This window comes from Chelmon rostratus, chromosome 3 (genome assembly GCF_017976325.1).
Source record: "Chelmon rostratus isolate fCheRos1 chromosome 3, fCheRos1.pri, whole genome shotgun sequence".
NCBI lineage: Eukaryota > Metazoa > Chordata > Actinopteri > Chaetodontiformes > Chaetodontidae > Chelmon > Chelmon rostratus.
The window spans coordinates 21,419,656-21,437,875 of record NC_055660.1 but is presented as its reverse complement, the minus strand read 5'-3'; the positions used below and the strand labels follow the sequence as shown (position 1 = coordinate 21,437,875).

Below are 18,220 nucleotides of genomic sequence, written 5' to 3'. Positions count from 1 at the left end.
AATTGAAAATATTTTGTGTTGTGCAGCGGACGGAACAGCTTTTCATAAAGATGGTTGGAAGAACTCTAAAAAGTCAGTGATTCACCTCAGGGGTCAAAACAAAGACATAAGGAGAGTGAATGCTGGACTTACGTCTGTCAGGTTACTCTACAGTATGTCAGCGTTGTCTACAGCTTGTTTCTGCTGCCCCAAAGTGGCCAGAAAAATCAGTTACTGCAGGTCTGCAGATCTAATGTCAGCCCTCACACCAGGATCAACCATCAGAGCATGCGTAATCATTGAGGACACAACAGCAATTGGACAAAACAAAATAATTTATTATTTTCAAACCCAGAGGCAATTTGTGGTTACAGTCATTGCAGATAACTGATGTGCATTTTACACACACTGTACAGTACCACTACCACTATCAATAGACTACTACTACTACAACTACAGTACTCTAAGAACTCACTACTCCATCCACTACTTACTAGATCCACTACTTCTAGTTAAAGTAAGACTAAAGCACGACATAAAAACATCAATACATTAACATACAATACATTTGCACTTGTAGCACCATTCATTGTATTATATTCTAGACGTGAAGAATAATTTAATCTTGCGTGGGCTACGACATACTTCACAGGCTTGTGTTTCCATGTGCCTCTCTCTGAAAGCCTGGAGGAGGCCTTTTCATACCGGACCACCAAAGCTGGTCACTTGTGCAAGGATCTGTGCCGAACAAAATCTCCATCTAGCATCGTAACATGTGCCAATTTTTTTTTTTTTTTTTTTTTTTTTTTGGGATTGTCTGCTCCTTCAGGTGGATTCAGTGGAGTTGTTGTGCCGTTCTATTACAAAATGACAGAGAAAAACACTTCCCATGTGGATGAAAGAGGAGTTTTTAACTTAGAAGGGGACGGGTCCATAGTAGGCAACGTATGCGGCGACGATGCCTGCAGTTTCAGCCATCTCGTCACAGGCGATGTTCACCTCGCACACTTCTCTCAGGCTGGATGGGAGAGGAGAGAAACGGTTAGAAGGCTTAAGAAGTCTCACTTTAGACTTAACTTAGATTTGTATTTTAGTTCTGAGGTGTGGGGTTTTTTTCCACTAGAGCTAAACATTCAATGATGATTTGCAGCAAAGAATTCACCTTGACATTTCAGTAGCTAACAGAGTGCAAAATGTGTCGCTGCTTAGTGAGTCAGCTTTATCCAACTCCAGTAAATAGCCGTACCTCTCGAGCTGCAGAGGGGTGAGGTCTCCTGCTGGGGCAGCTCTTCTTCTCCTCAGGAGAATAGCAGCCAGGTCTCTCTTCACGACCACCTTACCTGCCGTGGGGCAAACATCGCAAACTCAGACTTCTTGAACGTTCTTGTTTTATAGTCACATGAAAGCACGATTGGTAAATCTAAAACCATGCAGAGATTCTTTCTGGAGACAGAAATGTTGCATACCCTCAGCTGACTCTGATTCTGATGAAGACGAGGAGGATGATGATGAAGAAGAGGAGGAAGAATCGGATGAGTCAGAGGAGTCGGAGGAGTCGGACTCAGAAGAAGAGGACTCAGAAGACGAGGAGGAGGAAGAAGAGGAGGACGAGGAGGAGGATGAGGAGGAGGAGGAAGAGGAAGAAGATTCAGAAGATTCAGAGGAGGAGGAGGAAGATGAAGAGGAGGAGGAAGAGGACGAGGAGGAGGATGACGAGGAGGAGGACGAGGAGGAGTCGGAGGAGTCGGAGGAGGAGGACGAGGAGGATGAGGATGAATCGGAGGAGTCGGAGGAGGAGGAGGAGGAGGAAGAGTCGGAGGAGTCGGAGGAGGAGGATGAGGAGGACGAGGATGAATCGGAGGAGTCGGAGGAGGAAGAGTCGGAGGAGGAGTCGGTTGAGTCGGATGAGTCGGAGGAGGCAGCGGCTGGGTCAGCAGGCGCGGCAGCAACGGCTGTGTCGGCAGCGGGGTCAACGACAACCTCTGGTTCAACAGCTGAGGATCACACAACAGAACACGTTAATATACTGTAGCTGTAGCTCAAACATGCAGAGGCGACCACGAGTCTGCCCTCACCTCCCATGGACCAGCACACCGACAGGAGGGCGCAGATGGAGAGGAGGGTCAGAGTCTTCATGATGCCGTGGAGTCGGTGTCTCCCTGTGGACAAGTTGCTTTCTTGATTGCTTCTTAGCTTTCCTTCGATGGCTTGCTCTGTTTCTTCGCCCCAAAGCGAGGTCAATATATACTGCAGTCCACCTCCTCTGTCAGACCAGACCCACACGACGAGATAACCCTCTGATTGGCTGGGGAATCAAATGTCAATGCTTCCGCTTCCACTTGTCATGAAAGCTCCCATAAACACCCACACGGCCCTGGCACAGAGTCCAAAAACTCATTCACCCGCGCAGAAACTTTACACAGCCGCAAAACATTCCTGCCGCTCAGTCGTACGTACAGCGCGAGCACTGTATGTAAACCTGTATGTATGCATGCAGGCCCAAAACAAACAGAGAGGCATGTGTAGCTGCACACTTCAGGGGATTCCCCTTCCACACCGTGCATGTGCATACACACAGACATACACATTCATCAATATTTTGCCCACAGATAAAGGTCAAATGGAATTGTTGAATGGAGATCTTAAAATAGTTTCTCCTCCTGGCTTTTGGGTAACTTGGACGCTATTTTTCTCAGACAAAAATGCCATCGTTTTCCTGTCGATCACTTTCTGAGGTCAAACCGAATCGTTTTCATACTCGTCTTGTTTACCAACCCTGTGCGTCCCCTTCGAGCTCCTCTATCCTCAGCCCTCATCACTGCAGTTTAACAAATGCCACAAAAGTCCAAACAAGTGGTGTTGCTGATCTCTATAAAACCCCCTTCAGATGTGATTGGATTTTAATCAGGGAGACCCGATGCAGGGTTGCCCCTTTAACATCAAGGCTGCCAGTCCTGCCATTGCTGTTATGCTACTATACTCTTTGCCCTAGATGTGATCTCCCACCCCCACAAACCTCAAACTATAGCCTGAGCCGACCACAGGCTACTAATCGAGTGGCACGGAACAGCAGTGAGCCTCATTATGCGACAGAGCTTAATTAGAGTGTTGCAGAGTCCCACCAGAACCGCAGTCAGTGCCTATTTACAGATCCATCTCGGTCCAGCTCCCGAACAGATCCAGGCACGGCCACGGTTTACCAATGCCAACCGGCGGCCCAATGCACAGGCTCGCTTGTTGTGTTTCAGCGTACATACATACAGCTAAATATACACAACCCTGATGCGATGGATCCACGGCATTGTGCGCGCGGGTTTGGTTGCAGCTCCCTGTTTGTGCGGTGCAGCTGAAGTGTGGCCTCAGCTTTGGTTTATGATTAAAAAAAAGGTATTTGGAGACCTAAACCATATTGCAACTTAAATACGGTCTAGATAACCAAACATTTATGCACGCATATCACTTCATGTATATAAATATCTCAGAGGGCCCCCACCTATCACGCAGTGAGAAATTCAGGGCTGCTGCACAGTGACCTTGGTGTCCTTCATGTTTCATAGTCTCGTGTTATTCCTGGTGTCAGGGATTTGTCTTGGAACGTGCGCCATGTAATTTCAATGTCTGCTCCAGCGTCCATTTTGGTGGATGCGTTCAGTGCATGGGGGATATAGCTGGAGAGAACAATTGCCACAACGTCCCTGGATGGGCAGGAAATATAAGGTCCGAGGCATGCATCAGGTTCTTTTTTTGTTGTTGTGTCTTGGCGTGTAAATCACTGCTTTTTTTCTTCTTCTTTTTCTTTTTTTTTGCTGTTGTTTTGGTTTTACACAATCCCTGTCTGTGCAGCAGAAACTGGAAAACTTACACAACAGGTGCGCACATATCGTAAGATAGACAATATGCTGTGTATGATCTTAGCAGTCCACTCATATCAGTGATAAACATCCCATCTTTTTCTGTGTTAGACGATCTGTGACCCTCACAGGTCTAATATAATACTATTTACTGGCGATGTCTCGTGTCATCCAGAAGGAGAGAACACATCGCAGCTGTTTTAAAGTCACTGCCTCTGCTCTCTGTCACTTTGCGTATTGATCTGAAGGTTCCGCTGCTTGTTTTTAAAGCGCTGCCCCTGAGGCCAGCGCCTGGCACGAGTCGTGTCGTTGTGCCGGAGTGCAGGAGAGACATTTGGCGAGGCAGCTTTTTGTTTTTACGCCCCGAGCTGCTGAGAGAGCCAGCCAGGATGTGAGAGGCCGAAACTGTTTGTTAATCCTCGCTCGTTAGCCTGATGTACAATGTGAATGTTTCACGGCCCTCGTTTAAACTTTAGCTCCTTATTTATTTCATGATTAATGTTTCATTGCTCCTATCCATCTTATTTGTTATTGTCTGTTTTTCATCTACATCAATCTCAAAGTTTTATAGTTTGTTCATTTGTGTGTGAGTGTGTGTGTGTGTGTGTGTGTTGGAGGGGAGTTATTTTCAGTTACACTAAAACTCAACAAAATATGTTGAGTATGTATTTTCTTCATGTTAAAGGATAACTTTTGTTTTTTACAACCTGGACTTTATTTGTAGCATTAAATACGACCATTTAGACACCCAGACAACTTTGGTGACATTTGGAGTCGTTTTGAAGAAATTAGCCCCAGAGGAGCGGCGCGTATATCCGTATAATGCGAGTACTCGGGGCATCCATGCGCAGCCTCTATATGGTGGCATGTTATCAACATCTGGCGTCTCTAGACAACTACCTCTGACGTGGATGATGTCATTACCGAACGCCGGGCGCTGTGAGCAGCCAGCCGCAACACTGCTGACTCTGCAGCGGCTACAAATACGCAATAACGAACCATAGCTGTGTCAAACTACAGCTAAACTAGCCGACCACCGGCTCAGAGGGGAATAGCACCAGCATATCATAACAAAATATTGGAATATGAACGAGTTTCGCCGCAGATTATGCGTTACATAGAGGCTGCGCATGGATGTCCCAAGTACTCGCATTATACGGATATACTGGGGCTAATTTCTTCAAAACGACTCCAAATGCCACCAAAGTTGTCTGGGTGAGTAAATGGCCGTATTTAATGCTACAAATAAGGTCCAGGTTGTAAAAAACCAAAGTTATCCTTTAATCTCTATAAACATATATTTGCTTATGAATGCAGAATCTGCAGGTAAGGGACCAGATTTTGGTGTCAGAAGCGCTCTGGTTGCTATTTGTAGCCCGAGCTGCACTGACCAATCGCGCTGGAGCGGGCTCTGGCTGCATGCAGGTAAACAGTCTGCGAGGAGGTCAGAAGAGGTGGAATGCAATAGCAATGAAATGAAATGAAATCTTGCAACCCACGGTCTGACATTAGCTGTTTTTGATTGATATGCAGATATCTTTTTACAGAGATTGGCTGAAATGTCGAGCTGTTGTCAGGTTTGGAGGTCACATAGCTCATCAGACTGTAAACAGAGTGTAGAAGAGGAAGTTTTGGCCCGGATATCCACAGGCTACACCGGAAGCCCTAAAATATCGGCCAAGATTGTTTTCCTATTTATCACACATCTCTTTTCTTCTACAGGGATCTGCATGGGGAAATATCAGCAAAACAGGGTTTTTTTTATGAAATAACCCTGGACCGCAGACCTAATTGGTCAAGGCTCTAACAATTATGAACATTTTAAATAAATAAATAACTGTAATCCCACATTAACACACCACCAGGCTCTCAACAGCACAGAGACTAAATGCTGTATAACTGGAGCCATTTTAAAGGCAATGTCAAAAGATTGTACATTATTTTGTCCCTGCCAGCTTTGCTCCACTCGCATGATACGCATGCAGCATATCATTGCAACAAACAACCTTTAAATGACCAGTTACAGGCGTGCATTTAGACTTTTCTATTTAAACCATTACCTCACTGTGCGTGTGGACGCTCGCAGCTCGGAGAGAACATTTCGTGTTGTAGGTAAGCGTGTGTGTAACCTCAGCAAGGTGCCAGACACTTCAGGAAAAGATGCTGTAATGCAACAACCGACTGACAGATGGGTCAGACGTGTGGTTTTGCGTTCAGGTACGTGAGTAAAAGCAAGTAAAGCGGGAGACGCTCAGCACGAATGGTTCCCTGTGTTTGGACGTGTTGAGGGACACTGGACCTAAACGTGTCCACATACATTTTTGCATGTAATGTGAAAATAATTTACGAGTGTAAAGCTCCTGGAAGAGAGATCTGCTGAACACCACTGTGTGTGCAGCAGAATGACGGCCGGCAGAGCGAAAAACTCATCCAGGTTCACACTTCCTGCAGCACCACAAACCTTTTCCTCATAACTCACGAGAGGCTCTCTTTAATACTATCGATTGAGCCACATACTGTACAATAAAGTATTTCCACTTTCTGTCAAATGCATCACGATGAACTTATGGAAACACATACTTAAAAAAGTTTGTTGTGTTTTGGAAACCTGGGAAGAACACCGACTTGACTAGAGACTAGACCCACAGTATACTTATTGCTTACTTATTAGAGACTAGTCTTCCTTCGAGACCAGTTCTGGATGGAGATCTGTGAGGTTTCCTTGCGACTGCGAGGGCCAAGTTGCTGCTCAGTTTAGACCAACAGGACCGTGAGATCTCCAGGATTTACTGGTGTTTCAGAGAACAGAGACTGTTGTGTTTAATTTGAGCGACGGAGTGGAGGAGTAGAGTTGCTTCACATGTGACATGTCATGAGCGAAAGCACCGAGGCTTGTTTACTCAGCAGAACACTCCTATCGTTACCTTCAGCAACAAGTACTATTACCACACTGTGAAAATACTCCTCGACAAGTACAAGTCCTGCAGTCAAAACCTCACTTGAGTATGTTCAGTATATAGATATTATCAGCAACATTTACTTAAAAGTATGTGTTAATATCACTGCTGCAATAATGTCTATGTTGTATTTGCTGTACATGCTTAAAGCTGAGATAATATTAACTGCTTTATATGCTGTTGGGTCATTTAATCTACAGCAGTGCATCATTTTCTATAAGATCATGGTATGTGTGTAGCTCGATGTCCTGTGAGAACCACAGTTACAAGAACAAGTTAACTTACAGTTAATCCAGCCGTGAATGATTTGTTTAGCCTGAGAAGTGTGAGAATTTTCTCAACCCATACAGGAACACGTAATCCTTCATTTTAGCAGAAAAAATCTAAATGACCAAATCTGGACATACGTGATTTTCACTGGACAGGAAGGGTCTGAGAAATTGTAATCTGAAAAGTAACTAGTAACGAAAGCTGTCAGACATATTTGTCACTGAAGTATAGTGGTTTCCAAGTATAACTTTGCATTAAAAGGAAATGCTCAAGTACAAATAACTAAAATTTTGAGTAAATGTACTCAGTTACTTTGCACCACTGTTTCTCACCATCAACTTAACGAGCTTGCAGTCTTAACATTTACCACCTACAATAGCTGCAGGTGCAGGATACTTTCCACTATAGTAACGTGGGACCAGCTCAGCTAAAATAAAACCCAGAGAGGAGACGATGTAAACGCTGTACCGTCAAATCGGTGTCATGCACTGTGGAAGGTTTATATGATCACACAACTCCAGACCCACCACAATGTATTCTGTAAAACTACTGCTGCATTACTGTCTTTATATGTTTCTGCTTTTATGTGAACATTTCAGATAAACACACTGTTGTGGTGCTGCACCTCCTGCTGCAGCTGAACACCAGGATCCACAGCTAAACTACACAGCATCTGTTTCAGTCTGCAACGAAATGGAAACTAAATCACCAAGTCACACTCAATATAAGATATATTTGTTATAGTACGACAGATTACTGTCTTTGTATGTGTAATCCAGACTAGCAGGTTGTTGTGTCCGCTAACTGAACTCTATGTTATTGGTGTTAACACAGAACAGTGTGAGCACAAGTGCAGGCGTTCAGCATTGCTTTGTAATGTTTCTATGATCATTTCTCATTTCTCAAGTGCTGGCAGGCCCCCTTCTGCAAAGTGTTTCATCCATTTGTGACATATATCAAACAGAGTATAGGAGTTGTAATTAAGCATGGTTTGAAATCAGAAGAAGCCTTAAAATTCGGACATAAAATGTTAAACAACACAATCACACAATTAATCATTTTTTTTAATCATCAGTAATTAGTGTCCATGGTGTTTCTGTTCTGTGCTTGTACTATTGTTTAACAGTTTACCTTTTGATTTGGTCGTCTCAATGCGACCCGCAGACCCCCAGCGGTGCTTTATGTAACGTCGTCTCGACTGCAGCCGTAAACAAACTCAGATGGCAGGCGACACACGCTGTATATTTCCATCTGGTCTCTGAGAAACGTCCACCTGCCAGGCTTTCCCAATTCCGCCGGATGCATCCACTTGGCAATGCAACACCACTAATTATACTGATCCCAGTCTGGGCCTTGAAATTCCCTTCTAGCTTGAGAGAATATTTTTGGGACAAGCCCAAACTTTTTCACTCTTGATGTCTGCAGCCCATCTGTTGTCCTTTCATACAGATTTTATAGACTTTATTGCTAAATACTCTCTCTTTTATCCATATTTAGAGTCCAATATGTCTCGGAGCCAAATCTCTTGAATCTCATTCTTTTTAATTTGATGCCCTGCTTTCCACCGTGTGTGACTGCTGCCCCTGACGTTCTTCTTTGGGAGATTTCATGTTCGTTTATCCTGTGCAGATGATGTTTCTCACTTTATTTACAATGCACTTCTATCCAGGATGAACCATATGAGAAATGGCTTCGTATCTTCCCAGCCTCCTCTCTGTCACTCTCTCTGAGGTCGGTGTGTTGTGGTTCTGACAATAACTTTAGTGGACAGACTAACAAACTCTGCCAGATCTCTGCGACTTGTGGCCAGAGACCTGCGGTCTGGTTAGCAGACCGCAGACGGGCTCACACTCGCGTAAACAGACAAAACATAACACACACTGGTAAATAAGTGAGGGCACATGATCTACACATGCACACATGCACATGTTGACTTTGCATGGATTCCTTTGTGTTGGAAAGACGAAACAACCAAACTCATCTCACAGGAGAAAGAACTCACATCAGACACTGTTTTTCCATCTTATTTAATACCTCGTATATAATATAAGAGTTCATGTACATCCGTTCTATGAGTCCTACAGCTCTGTTTTGGCTTCTGCTCCTGCCTGCTTCTCCTCCTGTAAAACATAAACATGGGATAAGTGAAGTACAGCAGACAATACAGCATTGAGGGAATATATGACTCTTGCATCTGTATCAAGGTTACCTCAAGATTATTTCTGTCACCTTTCACAGACATGGACATAAAAAGTCTGGTATTAGACTGTATTTACTTTAGAGGAAAACTCAATGAGATGCCTTCATTTATGAAGCTGCTTCTGTGTCAGCACCTCTGCTTCATCTGCTGCATTTCTAGTTTTATCTGCAGAGTGTTTCAAATTATTCAGTTTCAGAAGAATATATCACAGAAGAGAACTAAAATTACCGCCTCGTGGCTGTTTGCCTCCACCGACCAGTCAGGTTGTAGTTTTTGTCCATGTCTGTCAGACTCAGTTAACATGTTGACATGTATGATTCCAGTGAATTATCCAGTGAGAAACAAGTTGTCTTCACTTAGAGACTGTTTTTTGGAGTACAGAGGACTCAGAGCTTTATCACATGGTATAAAGACAATACCTGAAGATCAATATCAGCAGAACCAACAAGCTTGTGGTGAACTACAAAGCTTCAAATATGGATGTTGCTGCAAAGACAAACTGTAAAACATTGATGCTTCACACACATCTTCACACAGCACAGCAGATCTCTACAATCAGCACAGTTTTTAAGGTGGAGCCCAAGATTAGTGTCAGCAACTCAGTATCATGATGTCACAGTGAGGCTGACCTTTGACCTTTTGGAGATAAAATGTCATCATTTCATCCTGGGAGACATTTGTGTGACACTTTAACGTAGGAATTTTTAAAAATTATGCTCAAAAATGTGTTTTGTGCGGTCACAGTGACCTTTGACCTTAAATCACCAAATTCTAGTAAATCCCTGAGTCCAACTGAACGTTTGTGCCAAATTTGAAGAAACTCCCTGAAGGCATTCCTGAGACATCATGTTCATTAGAATGGGATGTACAGATGTACAGATTGACAGATGGACAGATGGGCAAAAGACAAAGCCTGCAGCCACGACGCCACCAGCACAGACACATAACAACACAAAGGTCTGAGGATGCAGGTGTCGTGTTCTGCCCCTTAAGGTGAATGTATCAATTGTGATTTTTGGCCTCTATAAATAAGATTGACTTGACTTGAATCTATGTGAGGTGTACATGTAGGTAAATCTTCCGGGGTTATAAAAAAAAAAGCTACAATCAATCCTTCTCTAGAAATAATCCCATAGAAAAAAATCTGTCAGACACTGTGACTGAGCCTGAGGGAAACACTCAAAACTGCAGAATCAAGAAATTGTTTTGTTTTGTTTTGTCTTGGTGATGAACGTGAGGCGGCTATTTTACCCATATGACCTTTTTTTTAAACGCATTTTCGACGTTATCTATTGTGCACCTAGTTTGAGACAATGTCAGTCTTTTAGTGCCACACTTTGTTGACAACTCTGGTTGCTCTGTCTTGTTGTGGGTCTTCAGACTCTGCGTCACACCCAGCTGGAGCTCTGTGTGGTGTAACGGAGCAAATTAGTGCACAGAGTGAGGTTTCCTGTCTGGTGCGTGGCACATATACTTTACAGTGTGCTCTGCTGTGCTCCAAACACGCTGCCACTTTCCTTTCTGCCACTGTTCTGAGCACGACAAGTGTTTTTCTTTATTTCCTGACTATGCTGCTTTTTCCAAATCACCCAACTTCTTTTTTTTTAATTAAATTGTTCAAAAGTCAGTCTACAGTCTGAGTGCAGTGAGCAACATCTAAATCTGAACCAGCTGTTGAAGCTACCAGGTTGATTTCATCCAATCATCAGGCTGCTCACCTTCAGATCCCCCTGCAGGAAGGACTGGCAGAAGTCCCGTACTCGCTCGGTGGAAATCTCTCCCTCAGGTAGGAGCCACTTCCCGTCAGAGTCACTATCATAGATCCCAACTCGTGGGAGGTCGTTCGACTTGAGGCCGAAGAAGCCCAGTGACCGGGAGTTGGACTTCACTGCTCCATCAATCAGCACAAACAAGAACTGGAACACAGTTTTTATGACTAATTTAATAGCAACTAATTGATTTAATTTAGCACATCATGCATTCCACTACAGAAATGTAAAATAATTTGGCTGTATTTGATTTGTGGGCCTGCGTTTGCTTTGATTTGATGGACACATCCATTTGAAATCAATTTGGAACTGAAGTTCTCACCTTTCCTGTGAACTCTGGGGCCAGAGCTGCCAGTCGCTTCCTGAGCTTTGTGTATTCTTTTGTCCCTCTGTTAGCAAAGAGCAGGAGGTGTGACTTCACCGTCGAGTGGAACAGGCCCACTGCCGTCTGAGGAGACACAAAAAACAGCCGAGAGGAATGAGGGTTGAAGTGGGAGAGGTTATATTCCCGCTGGTCATCCGTGATCTCCTCTGTCAGAGGCCTCTCACCTGACAGGATCTCACAGGTTAATCTCAAAAATAACTCAATAAAATTCTTATTTTTGCGGATGAAACCTTAATATAATCATTGTGTTTTTGACTCCCTGTGCTGACATATGCGTGCCTTCTTCCTGTTCTTGTATAAACCGGGCTCACTCTGTTATTTATGTTCGTTATGTTCATATTCTCAGAATAAAACTCTGGATACTGTGCATTGTTGACAAGCTGTGGTGGGAAACATAACATAAGATACGACTTTGTTTATCCCGCGGGAAACTGCCGTGCAGCAGGTGCAGTAGGAGAGAGTGCAAATATATGCATAAATCCAAACTGTTCCAGTCAGGATCATTCCTGTTGAGAAGCATTTAGATACTATGGGTACTATCAAATGTGAAGTATAGTGGTGCTAGTGGTGGGGGTCATTTTTGTCTGTGATTTTTACTGGTTTTCTATTTTGTATTTGTCTTCAATAAAAATATTTTTTTCAAATGAAAGAAATGAAGTTTGAAGGAATAAACAACAGGAAGAAAATAACAGCTCCACATTTACATGACAGTGAGTTGGACCTACCATTTGGTTGTACTCTGTGATGTATCGGACCTCGTTGGTGGCGATGAAGTTCACGAGACCGTCGACTTCTAACTTCTTGGCTTCGGTGAGAACGAGGTTCTCCTGCAGGTTGTCGGCCTGGATCGCAGAACGCACGACATCGCCGCCGTCATCATCATGAAACCCACAGCACATTTATTCTTGCAAAGACGTCACATGTAGACAGAGTCACGCACAGTCCCGATGGTGCGGCATACCTTTCTGAACAGGGTGATGGTGTCTGAGGAGATGCTGTAGCCAGCCCACACCTCTTTCTCAGGGCAAATGGCCACGGGGACTGAGTCGACTTTCTTGGCAGCTGCAACGAGCTCCTGATATCCATGACTCTCCTCTCCCTGAGACACAAGAGGGAAAGTGAAAGAGCCACAGAGGGAGGATTTCTGAACTATCTCAACACAGTTTGTTTTATATTATTGCACTCTATGTAGTAATTTTGATACCATTTCTTGTGTTTCTCCTTAAAATTTGTAGATGATTTGACTTAAACTGTAATTCTTATACAACCTTCAAGTTTAAAGTACATCTCTTCCATGGGTAGGCTGTGACACTGAACTGCACCCTAAGGAGGGCAAGTGTGCTGAATGCATCAGCAGAGATGGAAAGTAACTAATTATATTTACTTAAGATTCTCCACTGCATCTCTGAGGGAAGTATTGTACTTTTTAATGCACTACATTTGCTTGATAACTCTAGAATATTATCTCATTTAAAAATCAAGTTCTTGTATATATATGATATATAAGATATATAAGCAAAAATATGATTTATTGCTTTATCTCAAAAGTACCCAGCAGTATATAAAGTAGCTAAAGTACTGCTTTCATATTCATGCATCAGTAATGATAATTATGTCTTATATAGTATATATATTATCTAATATATAAAAACATAACATTGACAGGAGCCTTTCTGAAGTCCATTTTGTTGATATTTCTTTTATATTTTTCATGAAGTAACATTTTGAATGCAGGACATTTACTTGCAATGGAGTATTTTTACTCTTCAGTACTGCAGCTTTTACTAAAAAAAAAAGTGCAAAAAAGCAACTTACTTTAATACAGTATTAGCCTTTTTTTATTTATTCATTATTATAAGGATTTAATTCTTTATTGAAATACTGGCTGATGCCAATTTCACTTTATTGGTGTATTATATATTATATATATTTGCACACTATCTATTTTGTCTTATTTTATCTTTTGAGTGACTTTAATTCATTTTTTTCTTTATCATTACTATTGTAACAACAATGACAATAATAATAATCATCATAATTATAATAACTATTATCATTATCATCTATCACTTTATTTATTTATTTATTATTGTTTTTATACTACATCCAACCCATGGATGTGATGTTAGACATAAAAGGGCCATATTTTTCTTCTCTTTGAAATGACTTTTCTCCCTCTCACAGACCACCAGTCGGTGTGTGGGATAATCGGACGCTCTGCAGTCACCATCCGTTCTCCTCAAAGAAAATCCACATTTAAAAAAAGTGAAAGGGGCAGAAAGAGAGTCGGCGGGGAGGAGAAACAAAGACATGTACCAGGAAGAGAGAGCTGAGGCTGGCTCAGAGGAAGGTGAATCATGTCTATTTCTGAGACAGTATTGCATGAGCTCTGGCAGTCCGTTTTATCATTCTGCAGCCTGTAATATGTGTTCATTCGCAGTGAGTCACAGCACCAATATTTTGGTCTCTTTTTGCCTTCAGCATCACGGTCCAACTATGCGTTATCCTCATGTGCTCTCTGCCTCCCTCTTCCACTCTTCTCATGAACCTTCTCCCTGTGCGCACTTGTTTACAAGAGGGTCAATGGAGCCAATCCCACAAGTCTTCAGATACGTATGCATTTCCTGTCAAGCGGCCCGCCATCTTCCCCCGCACACAGTCTGGCCAAAGGGCTCGCCTCTGTGGGACAGCCAGCCACCCTCTGTCCTCACAGCACCAGCGCTGCCAAAGGTGTGGCCACAGGAAATGCATTTTTCTTCGAGATCTATTCGTGACAGCAGCATCACCAAGACCAGGGTGCAAACAAACGCTGTATTTTTGGAGCCCTCAGAGTCTCACTCTTAGCTAATTTGTCTGATCATGTCTGGTTCGCCGCATGCATGTTAGCAAAATAAACTAAACCACTAAAACAGCCTCTGTGGGCTTGTTTGAAAGATGTCTGAAAGCTTATTTGAGCCCATGGTTGAGACTATGTGTAATTTTCTCCTCTGACCTCCAGGAATCCGATGACCACCACCTCAGCGGAGTCGATGAAGGCCTCGGCAGCTTTGGTGTCAGTCAGCCTGGGCAGGGCGCCGTCTGGGAAGGAAAGACACGAGATACCCTGGACACACGATTCAACGCAGTTTATATTTTACAGTCCCAGCCGTCGTCTCAACGATGACGAGAGTCCAAGGCCGCACTAACGCTAGCCACTGTGTGTACTCAAACACGGCTGTGGGCTGGACGCTGACAGCTGACATCAGCTTGAAAACGCTAACATGCTGAAGTTTAGCAGCTGCAACATTCACCATCTTAGTGTGCTAACATTTGCTAATTAGCACAAAACCCAAAGAACAGCTGAGGCTCAATGTGATCATGCAGTGACATGATGATGAATCGCCAAAGTTACTACAATTCACGTTGAGGGGGAAACGGATGTCTGGACCAACTTCCACGACAGTCTGTCCAGTAATTGTGGACTGTATGCTAACATCGGCTTGCAAACATCCTCGCATCTAACCATGAGGTTTAGAATTTATATTGTTCACAATGTTCACCATCCTAATTGGCATGCTACCATGCTAACATTTGCTAATTAGCACATTTGCTAATTACCACAAAGTACAGCAAACTGAATTGTTGAGCTCTTTCAACCGCAGATGTGAACCTCATGGTGGCTCTGAAGGCAAAGTCAGGGGATCACCTCTGGACAGTTCATCCTCTCAGAAATCTGAATATCTAGACAATTTGTTGAGGCAATCTGTGAAGCAGATGTTGAGATATTTTACAAGATAAGTGAAAAGTTCGAGCTGCTGATGGCAGAAAAGTAAGAGGATCAACGAAAAGCCAGTTGGATTCATCCAGTGGGCACCATATGTCAAGGCAAACCATCCAACACTGTTTAACTAAAAAACAAAATGTTAACCTTGTGGTGGCACAAGAGGTAAAGGCAGGGGGTCAAAATCATCCTCTGGGGACTGTTAATGTCCAACTGTATGAAACTGTTCAACATTTATGGCAAGTAAAAGTGGTAAAAAGACAATTAGCAGAGTTGCAACACTTTGATTACAATATAAAGCAAATTATACCATGCTTGATTTTCCACATCAAAAGCAGAGAGACAAACTCCAGAATGAGATGTTACACAGCAATGAAATTGAAATTGAAATCAGCTTACCTTCCTCTGTGGCAGCAACAGACGACACCAGGAGGGAGAACAACAGAGGGAGCAGCATGTTTCAGCTGGTTCGGCTGACAGGGAGGCAGGTAAAGAAAACAAATGCCCAGAGGTCTTTGTGGCTCTTTGACTCTGTGCGAAGGGTCGAGTCACCTCTGCTGTGTCTCGGACGGTCACCACATGGCTGTGGCTGCTGCTCTCTGGGATGTGATTGGAGACTTCCTGGGAACAGGCCAGGTGTTCTTGATACGTGGGGGCACCTGGACGTTGGACGACGTGTCACTGTGCAACAGGGGACAGGTGGAGTATGTGTGTGCACTATGGTATGTTGGTAATCTGAGGTTCGGAGGGGCAATAAGGATCCAATTAGTCCATCTGACCTTTGCATTCATGAAACGTTGCGTTTTTCCTGTGTCTTCTAGATAGATAGATAGATAGATAGATAGATAGATAGATAGATAGATAGATAGATAGATAGATAGATAGATATACTTTATTTATCCCAAGCTGGGAAATTGCAGTATTGTATTGTATATACAATATGTAATTGTATCTTCTGAACGTTTTGTTGGTGGGAGGCTCTGCTGCCTGGTTGGCACCTCAGACAGGCTGCAAATAGCCAGTGTTACTGTGTGACCAGTAACAGGCCGGAGATTAACTGGGCTGCATTTTGATAGATTCACCACAGGAGGGACACAACTTCCACCCATTCATCATCATGCAGACAACCAGTGTTTGTCAAGTAAACAAGGTGAAAAATTAGGTGTTATTACCTTGATTTTTTTCTTCCTTTTTTTTTAACATCCTGATTTTATAAAAACTGAATGCAGGTATGTTGTCAATGACTGTAAACCAAGATTTCTCACCAAAAACCAAACTTTGAAGACAAGATTTTTTCAGATCAACTGAAGTGATATGGTTCATAACTTATAAAAGTCACATGGCACCATTAAGTCATGCCAGTCCCAGACATGGAAGAATGTGACGTGACAATACGATAACAGATTGTGGAGATGCTGTGAAAAACATGTAAAACTGTCATCATGTTGCTCTGAGCTCTTTGTGGTGCGAAAGCTTTTTTCCATTGTCAAGCAACCAGTCACCAGTTACTGCAGCCAGAAGACAGTTTGTTCCTCTGCATGCAAATACTTTGACAACAAATGTATTTGGAAGAATCTCTAGAAGAACCTCTGAACTTCTAAGAAACCTAAAAGTGTGCGCCAAGAAAAAACAAATACATAAAACATTTTCTTAGATAACTTGTTAGAGAGACAGGAAAAGCCCACGAACGTACAGCAGCAGCCACAACCACCACAGAAATGTTTGTGTCGACGTTAAAACAAAAAGTAAACGCCTCTGAAATGCAGATGTATTTATAACAGCACCGCGGCAAATACAAGTAAACTCAAGAGGAGTGATTTATACGAAGCCTGACGTTTTACGCAGTGATTCTGAACAGTTTACCCACCGAGAAGGCGTCCGCTAAAAAATGCAGGCGAGTTACAGTTGGTTGACCACAGAGCAGGAGCAAAAAAAAAACAAAAAAAAAACAGCTGGATGCACAAAAATACAATGAATGAACTTTTAAGGACAAGATGTTAACGGCGCTTTCGGTCTGAACCCTTTAAACTTCGTCTCATGCATCCATAAAATCAAAATACTGTCATATAATTCTAAAAAATAGCAAATATTTAAAAAAAAAAGGTTTCGTGTTGAGCAGATGATAATAACGGCCTCCTGAGGCTGTTTCAAGATGCAGTCTACAGCCACGCTAGTGTCTTTGGGCTACATGCTAACTCGTCGTGCCAAACTTTGATACGTAGCTCTAAACGTGACCTGCAGCTGAGGCTGATGGGAATGTCTGGATCAGCTGGTGGTTAAAGATAAAACAATAATGCAAATGAAATTATTCATCTCTGATTCACGATGTTTAACAAATTTGTTCAAAGTACTGAAAATACTGGTTTGTTCAGTGGTGGAGTTATTATTACCATTACTATTATTCTTATCACAGCAAATTTGCTGTGAGGTGAAAAGACATGTGCTTCCAAGCTGTGACGACTGTGACCTTGTTTACAGGCCGTGTGCGATGGACGTTCACATGGGGGCTTATGAGCATCAAGGTAGCTAACCCTTCACATCAGGGCGACACCGCAGACGCATGAGTCCTGCAAAAAACGCACAAACACACGTCACAGCAGAGACGCCTGTTAGCATGAGCATGCAACTCCTCTCGGGAGAGGCCCGAGAAAATAAAGCTTCTTACAGACACTTATTCTGTCTCTGCAGCATCGCAGCAACAGAACAGAACAGGCTTTGGATTACAGCCTGCAAGTTACTGTGTGATTATTTGGTGTTTACAAGGTTATCTTAAAATACTCGGTGTACTAACAGAGTGCCTATGTGTACAATAAAAATAAGAAGACAGGGAATAAGGCAGTAGCAACATTGTTTTTAAGAGGCTCTTGCACATAAAGTATGTGGGAAGTATTTTTTAAATTAAGGCACACCTGTGGGTTATAAACTGAAGTGGCCCCTTGTTCACCCCCTTTTCACTGTAATGTACAAATAAATTTTATTTACTCAGTATGTACTGGGTAATTTAAACAGTACTGACAGTGTACTAGCTAATTACACTCTAATGTTTTCA

The 18,220-nt window shown here is 42.8% G+C and overlaps 2 protein-coding genes across 2 annotated transcripts; both read right to left on the bottom strand.

The window, feature by feature from the left end:
• Window positions 1-327: 327 nt before the first annotated feature.
• Window positions 328-2,178, bottom strand: bglapl (bone gamma-carboxyglutamate (gla) protein, like). The gene is made up of 4 exons (XM_041934020.1): window positions 2,055-2,178; window positions 1,446-1,973; window positions 1,226-1,319; window positions 328-997 (listed from the first exon to the last, which is right to left on the bottom strand). The coding sequence occupies exons 1-4, from the start codon at window positions 2,113-2,115 to the stop codon at window positions 895-897; spliced, it is 786 nt and encodes a 261-aa protein (XP_041789954.1). The 5' UTR covers window positions 2,116-2,178; the 3' UTR covers window positions 328-894.
• A 6,957-nt stretch (window positions 2,179-9,135) lies between these two features.
• Window positions 9,136-15,628, bottom strand: LOC121604790 (endoplasmic reticulum resident protein 27). The gene is made up of 7 exons (XM_041934396.1): window positions 15,571-15,628; window positions 14,404-14,489; window positions 12,373-12,510; window positions 12,137-12,253; window positions 11,349-11,474; window positions 10,976-11,173; window positions 9,136-9,177 (listed from the first exon to the last, which is right to left on the bottom strand). Exons 1-7 carry the CDS (start codon window positions 15,626-15,628, stop codon window positions 9,136-9,138), a joined length of 765 nt encoding a protein of 254 aa, XP_041790330.1.
• Between the last annotated feature and the right edge of the window lie 2,592 nt (window positions 15,629-18,220).

Excerpts from the sequence above, each read along its gene's own strand:
- bglapl (XM_041934020.1), bottom strand. The coding sequence starts at position 2,115 with ATGAAGACTCTGACCCTCCTCTCCATCTGCGCCCTCCTGTCGGTGTGC. Across the intron at positions 1,320-1,445 it reads AGAATCAGAGTCAGCTGAGG|GTAAGGTGGTCGTGAAGAGA; the intron begins GTATGCAACATT and ends GCCCCACGGCAG. Across the intron at positions 998-1,225 it reads ACCCCTCTGCAGCTCGAGAG|CCTGAGAGAAGTGTGCGAGG; the intron begins GTACGGCTATTT and ends TCTCCCATCCAG.
- LOC121604790 (XM_041934396.1), bottom strand. The coding sequence starts at position 15,628 with ATGCTGCTCCCTCTGTTGTTCTCCCTCCTGGTGTCGTCTGTTGCTGCC. Across the intron at positions 12,254-12,372 it reads CCATCACCCTGTTCAGAAAG|GCCGACAACCTGCAGGAGAA; the intron begins GTATGCCGCACC and ends TCTGCGATCCAG. Across the intron at positions 9,178-10,975 it reads TCCTGCAGGGGGATCTGAAG|GAGGAGAAGCAGGCAGGAGC; the intron begins GTGAGCAGCCTG and ends TATGTTTTACAG.